The 8,420-nt window shown below is 55.9% G+C and overlaps 1 protein-coding gene across 2 annotated transcripts in view; it reads left to right on the forward strand.

The window, feature by feature from the left end:
• Positions 1–345: 345 nt before the first annotated feature.
• The window catches only part of Plekhg5 (pleckstrin homology and RhoGEF domain containing G5), a 26,368-nt gene continuing 18,293 nt past the window's right edge, over positions 346–8,420 (forward strand). For both annotated transcript variants that reach the window (XM_033767600.1, XM_010627861.3), the window contains exon 1: positions 346–591. In XM_033767600.1, the coding sequence (XP_033623491.1) occupies positions 459–591 (133 nt within the window). In that variant the 5' untranslated portion in view covers positions 346–458. The remainder of the gene's footprint in view (positions 592–8,420) is intronic.

Here is an 8,420-nt window from a genome sequence, read left to right on the forward strand (position 1 = left end):
GGGTCCCCCCCCCCCGGGTACTCCCATTCCCACTGAGTATTGTGGGGGCCACAGGGTGGGGTGGGGTCAGAGATCAGCTGGGAGCCAGAATCGCTCCTGGGACAGCACATTTTTGTCCTCTGAAAACTTATCTTTGCAAAGCCACCGAGAAACAATTGTGCTCTTTCCCAGGCCTCTGCAGTCCCCAGACGGCCTGCCCATCTCCTCGGCGGGGGCTTCAGGAAGGCGAAATTTGTAAAATGTCTGTAGGAGGGGAAGAAAGGCGCTTTGTGTGGGGCTGGGGCCCTGGCCATTGGTCAGCTCTGAGGCCCCCAGCCGCTCCCAGAATGCTCCCCTCTCTGGGAGGCCGCTTTGTCGGCCTGCAATCCCTGTAGCCCCTTATACCCCGGCTGCATTCAGGCCTCGGGGACCCAGGTCCCTGGGGCCACCAGCCTCAGAGGCCCCCCCCAGGCCCCGGCATGTTCCTGCACTGGAGGAGGCGAGGTGCCTACGAGCTGGAGGCGCTGCCTGGGAACCTGGCTGAGCTGGGGCTAGGGGCTGTGGAGCGCTTCTCTTGGAGCTCCAGCCTGGACATCACTGAGGACCTCAGGGGTAGGTGTGGCCTGTGGCCCCAGGGGGACAACGCCTGCAGCTGCAGGGGACAGAGCCCTCCAGAGCCCCACTAGAGGGGAGGGCCAGAGCATGGGGACCACGCTAGGCACGCGGCCCTGCACGGGTCTGGACCTGCAGCTCATGGCCAGCAATGGCCAGGGCAGCCCTGGGCTCCAGGCCTCAGTGTCCCCTTGGGGCTGTGTTGTGGGCTGGGCCCTTGCAGAGTGTTTCTGTCCCAGCTCTGGATGGGGGTTGCTTCCCCACTTATTCCCATGTTTCAGCTGAGGCATTGTGAGATTCAGCCTCTCAAGAGTCAGGAGAGTTGGGCATGATGGCCCACATCTGTCACCCCAGTCCTCTGGGAGTCTGAGGCAGGAGGATGGAAAGTTTGAGCCCAGTCTGGGCAACTTAGCAAATTGGCAAGACTCTGTCTCAGAATAGAACCTGGGGCGGTGGTGCTTTTGCCTAGCATATGTGAGGACTTGGGATTCACCCCCAGCACTGTATTTTGAAAAAAAAAAAGCAATGATAAAAATGAAAGGAAGCCAGGTGTGGCACACACCTGTAATCCCAGCACATAGGAGGCTGAGGCTGGAGGATCGTTGCGAGTTTGAGGCCACCCTGGGCTACACTGTGAGACCCCATCTCAAAAAAAAAAGGAGATGGGACGCAGCTCAGTGCGAAGGCTCTGGGTTTAATCCCCAGTATTGAAAAATAAAAGCAAAACAAGGCCACGAGGAACTGCAAGGCCAGCACCTCTGTAACACTCCAGCCCAGGAGTGTCCTGGACATTCAGGAGGAGGATAATGAAATCTATTTTTTTCCTTCAGTACTGGGGATTGAACTCAGGACCTTGCACTTGCAAGACAGGGGGTGGCACCACTGAGCTACATCCCCAGCCCTGATAATGAAGTCTCTGTGTTGGCATGAGGGTTCTATGCTCCCTGGGGCTCTCTATGGCACAGAGGAAGCCCTGCTTGTGCTGCCTTGACAGTTACCAATGCCATCTTAGCTCTGGGGCCCTTTGGTACAGCCAAGGAAACTGAGTCGGCCCTACAGGGTCCCAGCAGAGTGAAGACACCAGCTACCAGCACAGTTAGGCCTGGGTCCCGAGGGAAGTGGGAGGGAGCCCCACACTGCATGGGTAGAGGTCCTGAAGGGAGATGGCACCGCAGCTCTTGCGGTGGGGGGGTGGCCCTGGGGACACGGATGACCAACGTCCCTGTGCTCGTTTTATCAGCACCTGGCTTAGTGGCCTAGTGGGGGGGTGGCTGCTTGGATTGGTGGGATTGGCCCAGTGCCCATCTGGGCCCCAGAGCACCAGGCACTGAGGTGTGGGCAGGAGGCTGCAGGGCAGGGCTGTGCGAGAAGGTGGCTTCCCTGCCCAGAACTCAGGCAGCCCAGGGCGTGGACAGGGCAGAGGCAGTCAGTGGGGTGCCTGGTGGAGGACAGAGCTCCGGTCAGTCCTCCTCGGCCAGGGAACATGTAGGAGAGTCCTGTCTGCCTGTGGGCATGGAGGCCGCACATGTGCCGAGTCATCTGACCCTGCTAGGAGCCAGGGCAGCCAAGAGGAGCCAGCCCCACCCCGGCACACCAGACAGCTACTCCCCTAGGCCTGTGGGGGCTGCAGTTCTCTGAGCTCATCCTCCTCAGGCCTTGCTGATCACTGTCTGCCCCGATCCTTGGAGCTCTGCAGTGTGATCAGGGCACATGGAGGACGCTTAAATTAAAAAACATTTGGGTGGGGGGCATGGATTTAGTTCAATGGTTCCGCTGCCTGCCTCACAAGCACAAGGTCCTGAGTTTGATCCCCAGTATCCCTCCCCCAAAAAATATATATATTTGGGGAAAGTAAAAGAATTAAAACATGCTGTGTACGCGGCAAACATAATCGTTATGTACCGCGAATGGGTACTGCTAACACTTTTCAAATTAAATAAAAACTAAATGAAAAATTTTATTACAGTAAAAGGCACATTGCACCTCAAAATACTCCTCTGGCTTTGAGTGCACTTATTCTGTCATCCTGGCCCCTTTCTGAAGCAGCTCTGGAGTCCTCTTTCCTGAGTGTCTTTACATAGTGTGATGAGAAGCACAGTGAATGCTGCTGTTGGGAGTCACCCAGTGGAGAGGTTGGCTGGTAAAAGCATGACGCCGGGTCTGCACCGTGCAATTTCTGGCTCTTTCTCAAAGTCAAAATGACCATGAAGGGTAAAGCTTTTGAATGGATTCAAGACATCGGGGCAGCCAGGCGCGCTGGCGCATGCCTGTAATCCCAGCACTCTGGAGGCTGAGGCAGGAGGATCACTGCCTGGGCTACAAAGTGAGTTCACTGCCTCCAGGGAAAAAAAAAAGAGAAAGAGACACTAAGGCAGCCAGAACAGTGCATCTAAACACACTCAAGAAAGAGAACTTCCAGACCTGCTTCACAAAGTGGCAAGAACCATAGATATTGTATTTGAAGTGAGGCAGAGGAGTTTGAAGGGAGAACATCAATGTGTTTTTCCTGTAATATATTTTTAAAATCACATTGAACATTCTCCATATTTTTTTTTTTTTTTGTACCTGGGATTGAACTTGGGACCTTGTGCTTATGAGGCAGGCAGTGGAACCACTGAGCTAAATCCCCGGCCCATTCTCCATATTTTTCAATCATGCCCAGTACCTCTGTGAAGCCCCATTCCTCCGGCCTCTGTAGGTTCACATGGACCGCCCCCGCTACTCGGGGTCCCTCCATCACATGTACCCTGGAACCTTCACAGCTTCCCTCTGAGGCAGGGCCGTCTTGGTGCCCCTCTATTCTGGTTTGGCTTGGTCAGGTCACCAGTGGTGGCCCCCAGACCCCCTGCCTGCCGACACATGCCCAGCCCTGTGCTCCCCTAGACTGGTGGGAGGCCCTGGCACTCACACAGCCACTGGGTGGCAGCGCATGAGCAGATCTGGGATGAGCTGAGGTGGCGGAGGGTGGGCTCAGTCCTGGCCACCAGCTGGGCCCTGGCCTGCTCCATGCCAGTAGGTGCTGGGCTGCGCTGGCCCAGCCTCAGGATGGAGGTGGGGCTGCCACACGCAGAGTGATTGTCTGGAGTTGGTACTGCAAACTTATTTCGGCAGCCTGGCTTCGGCTCCTCCCTTGGCAACTCTCGGTTCCTCCAGGGCACTTGAGAGGAAGACATGGCGGGCAGATGGACAGATGGGCAGATACCCGCGGCAGCCTCAGCCAGAGGAAGTAGCTGCCTGGCCCCAGGCCTGTGAGCAGAAACTGTGTGGACAGTTTCTCTGGCCCTGGGAAGGAATTCTGAGGGTGTCCGCCCAGTGGGCGTGGGGCAGGCAGTGGTCACGATCCCCACCCCTGTGACAGGGCCCCTGATGGTGCTGGGCCTCAGGCAAGAGTCAAGATGCCCCAGGACCCCGGGGGAGGAGGATCAGGGTCATTTCTTCTCGGCATCCTGAGAGGTCCTGACCAGTGTCCAGGGCAGGGAGTTGCAAATGTCCAGGACTGCAGCCATGTGCCCGACCCACCCCTCCTGCTTTGGGCAAAGTCTGAGTTGAATCTTGCCATCCCGGGATGAGGGGGTCCAGCCCAGCAGAGCCTGGGGCAGTTGCCCAGGTGGACCCAGGCTCCCCGAAGGGGTGGGCTCTTATGGGAAGGGGCACTCAAGGCCATAGATCTTTCCTAGGAGGGGCAGTCTCCAGGAGGCTGTGACCTCTTGGGGTGGGAGGGTTCATGGGGGGGTCATTCATGTCTGCCTAATATCTAACTGTGCCAGGCACTGTAACCTGGTGGTTAGGGGCACAGCCTTCAAGTCTTAGGGTCCTGGGCTCCAGTCCAGCCTCCTCATGATCTATGACCTTAGGAAATTCCCTCTATTCTCTGAGCCTCAGTTTCCTCACCTGTAAAATGGGGACAATAGTTATATCTCCCTCATTTGTTTACAACAGTTCTGTCCAATAGATCTTTTGTTACTTTAACTTTTCTAGAGAAAAGACTAAAATCAGACAGGTGGAATGAAGTTTTAAAACGTACAGTTTGTTTTGTTTTGTTTTTTGAGACAGGGTCTCACTATGTAGCCTGGGCTGGCTTTGAACTCAGGGTGATCCTCCTGCCTCAGTCTCCTGAGTGCTGGGATCATAGGTGTGCGCCACCACACCTGGCAATAATGTACTTTATTTAGCCCAAGAGATTCCACCCACACATTTCCATTCCAACATGTAATCAGTGTTTTAAAAATCATCCAGCTGGGGATTTAGCTCAGTGGTTCCTTCTCCTGCCTCACAAGTGCAAAGTCCCGAGTTCGATCTACAGTACCAAACCACCCCCCCAAAAAAACCCATCTGGCAGGCTGAGGCAAAGGAATGGGAAGTTTGAGCCCAGCCTGAGCAGGTTAACAAGATTCTGTCTTGAAAAATAGAAAGGGGGCCAGGGATTTAGCTCAGTGGCCCTCTGCCTACCTTGCAAGCACAGGTCCTGAGTTCAATTCTCAATATCAAAAATAAATAAATAAAAAGAGCTGGTGATGTATCCTAGTGTGAAGGCCCTGGGCTCAATCTTCTGTATCTCAAAACAAAACAGAAGCTGGGGATGTAGCTCAGTGGTTCCGCCGCCTGCCTTGCAAGCGCAAGCACCGGAGTTTGATCCCTGGTACACACACAGACACATAATCTAAAAAACAAACAAAAGAACAAAGAATCCACAAAAGACAACCATCAGTGAGAACCTAACTTTACCTTCTTTCTCCTGCACCAAGTCTACCCATGGACAGGCCCTGTGGTAGTGGCCAGGGGTCCCTGCCTGGCTCAGGCAATGTCCTGGGAGGACGGTGGGATAAGTTGCATTGGGAAGCAGACCCCCAAGGTGCTCAGCAGCAGAGCTCTGGTTGCTGTCAGCTCTTCCCGAAGCCGCAGGGGATTATGGGAGGTGGGAGGCGGGTGTGACTACGGGTCTAAGGCCCGTCCTGGAACGGCAGAGTCACGCAGGGATGTTTACCTGGAATCTGGATGTGTGTGGTGCAGGAAGTCTTTTAGGAGGAAGAGGCCTTAGCCGTGGGCCTCTCCAAAGACAGCAAGACATCTGCAGGTTGCTGTGGGGAGGGTGGAGGACCAGGCCAGGGAGGGCGGGCAGGACTCAGTGAGGGGCAGTAGGAGGCTATAGGGCGCGGTGGGGGCTGTGCTGGAGGGAGGCAGAGTCCAGACAGAACTCTGAGACTGGAGCCTTAAAGAACACACGTCCAGGGGCCAGGGATTTAGCTCAGTGGTTCTGCCCCCTTCCTCACAAGTGCAAGGAACCAGAGTTCGATCCCCGATACCAAAAGAAAAAAATAAAAAAGAACACGGGCTAGTCCACCAGTCTCCTCGTTTATCAAGAGAAGCCAAAAATTTGGATTTTTATGTAAAATCTCCTGATTTTCAAAGTTGGCAACAGTTCAAATTCTTTTGAAACACTGGGCTCAGCCAAACAAAATATGTCTGCCGGCTGGCTTCTGCCTGGTTCTGGTAGAGATCATGCTGGGGGAGAAGCCAAAGTCCTGTGACAAAGACGGGGGGTGGCTGGCAAGTGGCTTGTCTGCCCGGCCCAGGGGCCTGGGAGCTGGAGGGGCCAGGAGGCTAGCTAGGCTGTTTCACTGCCAGGCAGGGAGAGCCCTGGCCCTGGGGTGGGGGTAGAAGGAGGGCAAGTCCAGGGTGCCAGGTCTGTCTGCAACCTGGCTAACGTGGAGAGCAGACAAGAGAGGTGGATGGGGCCAGAAAGACCAAGGGCAGCCCTGGGAGTGATCCTGCAGCCACCTCCTCCTTCTTGGCTCCAGGGTCCTTTCCACTGACTGGCTGCTTCTGCACATCCCCTTGTCCCTGCTCCCCCAAAATCTCAAGGCCTCCCATCACCCAGACCGACCTCATGACCTTGGGCCCATGGGAGTTGCCAGCTGCCATTCAAACTCTCAGCAAACCTGATTGGACGAGCTAGGCCCAATCAGCTATGTTCAGGGCCTGACAACCCCAGGAAGGCTATGTCCCCCTCACCAGGCCCACCCTCCTTTCTGTGAGACCTGTGTGTGGGACACATAACTGAGAAAGGAGCTCATGGCTGGCTCATGTCCCCAGCTTGACGCCGCAGTCCCAGGCCCCTCTCCAGGCTGCTTGAACTGCCAGGGACCTGACTGATTTTATTTTGGATTTTTGAGACAGGGTTTAGGCTAGCTTTAGTTTAGGCTGACTTTGAACTTGTGATCTTCCTGCCTCAACCTCCTGAGTGCTGAGATTATAGGCGTGCACCCCTACACCTGGCAGCCTGATTCATTGTAGATCCAGGGTGTCCCAGCCTTGGATCTGAGCTTGGAGAGACCTCCCTGAGGGGAGCCAGGGCTTAGCAACCAGAGCACAGGTCCAGTTTGCAGTTGAGCTCCTCAGCCACTCTAAGGTCAAGGGGAGAGCCAGGGTTCAAACAGGCAGACTGCAGGGCCACACACAGCACCGCAAAGAACTCTGGAGTCACGGCTGCAGCTCCGTGGCTTCCTCGGGCAGTCTAGCTTATGGTGACCATAGCCTGGAGCAGATGTGGCAGAATGTAGCAGGCTGCTGAGGCAGGCAGACCCTGGAACTAGAGGAATAACCCAGAGCCTGCAGGACATGAGGCAAAAGTCCAAGGATTGGGGGCAAAGGACTCTTGTTCCCAACCCCAGCCCAAGTTTGGAGAACTCAGGGTCCTGTAACCTCACTAGAGCCAAGAGATGCTTCCAGACAGGGTGCATGGAGAGCTCCCCAAAAGCTGGCCTTGGGCTCCAGGTCCCTGTGGAACCCACATAGCAGAGGAGGCACCAGAGTTGCGACTGGTGCAACCCTGATGCCCATTCTCCTTTGCACCAGCTACCGCCACATTCTGCGAACGTCCAGCCTCCTACTACAGGACCCTGCCCCAGAAGCAGGCAGAGAGACACCAGGAGTGGCTCTCTGCCAGCCTGGAAACTTCAGGACACCCATGCTGGCCCTTGGTCCAGATGTGGCCCGAACACAGCCCCCTCCTCACTGCAGTGCATATGTGCCTAACCCCGGGTCCCCTCCAGCCCCAGGCTTGACCTTTGGGAGTCTTCCCAGCCCCTTGATGTATGTTTGCAGAGTGACCCTAGGGAAGCAGAAGTCCTGGCACCCAGCCGAGTTCTCTCTGCCAAGTCCTGGGGACCAGGTCAGGGTTCTGGTCACCTGGCAGTCCCAGGGCCCAGCCCGGGTCAGGGATCCCCCCAAGGGCCCTGCTCCAGCCTTTGGAACTGGGTCCTCTATACTTGGGTCTGGTCTTCAGGGAGCCTCTGGCACCCATGTGCAGGGTGGGCGGGGCCTACAGGTAGGTCCACCCTCGAGTCCCTTGGGGGTCTTGGCCACCTTCCCTTCTGTCGTTAAGGGTTTTCTTCCCAGGACATGCTGTGAACTGTGGTCCATCCCACTCACATAAAGTGCAAAATGTGACAGAACCGCCAGGACAGGGCAGGGGTGGGCACCTTGGAGTGAGGCTGGGGGCTCAGGGGGGCCAGGGGCCGGAACCGGGTGCTGCTTGTCTTGTAGAAATGAGTCTTGCGGGCTGTACTGAGCTGTGCGCTCACAGCAGTTTCGCTCTCTGTGCCTATTATCCTCTACTGAAGTTTGGAAACCAACAGAGAATGATGATAATAAAACTGCAGGAGCCGGGAATTTAGCTCAGTGGTTCCGCCGCCTGCCCTTCAAACTCAAGGTCCTGAGTTCGATCCTCGGTAACAACAACAAAAACAAACTGCAGGAGTCACCGAGTCTTCCCCCAAGCGCGGAGCCCGCCTCTCCGCGAGGGTGGCATGGGGGCCCGGGATCCTGTC

The sequence above is a fragment of the Fukomys damarensis genome, unplaced genomic scaffold (assembly GCF_012274545.1).
Source record: "Fukomys damarensis isolate Sample0158 unplaced genomic scaffold, DMR_v1.0_HiC HiC_scaffold_23, whole genome shotgun sequence".
Classification (NCBI taxonomy): Eukaryota; Metazoa; Chordata; class Mammalia; order Rodentia; family Bathyergidae; genus Fukomys; species Fukomys damarensis.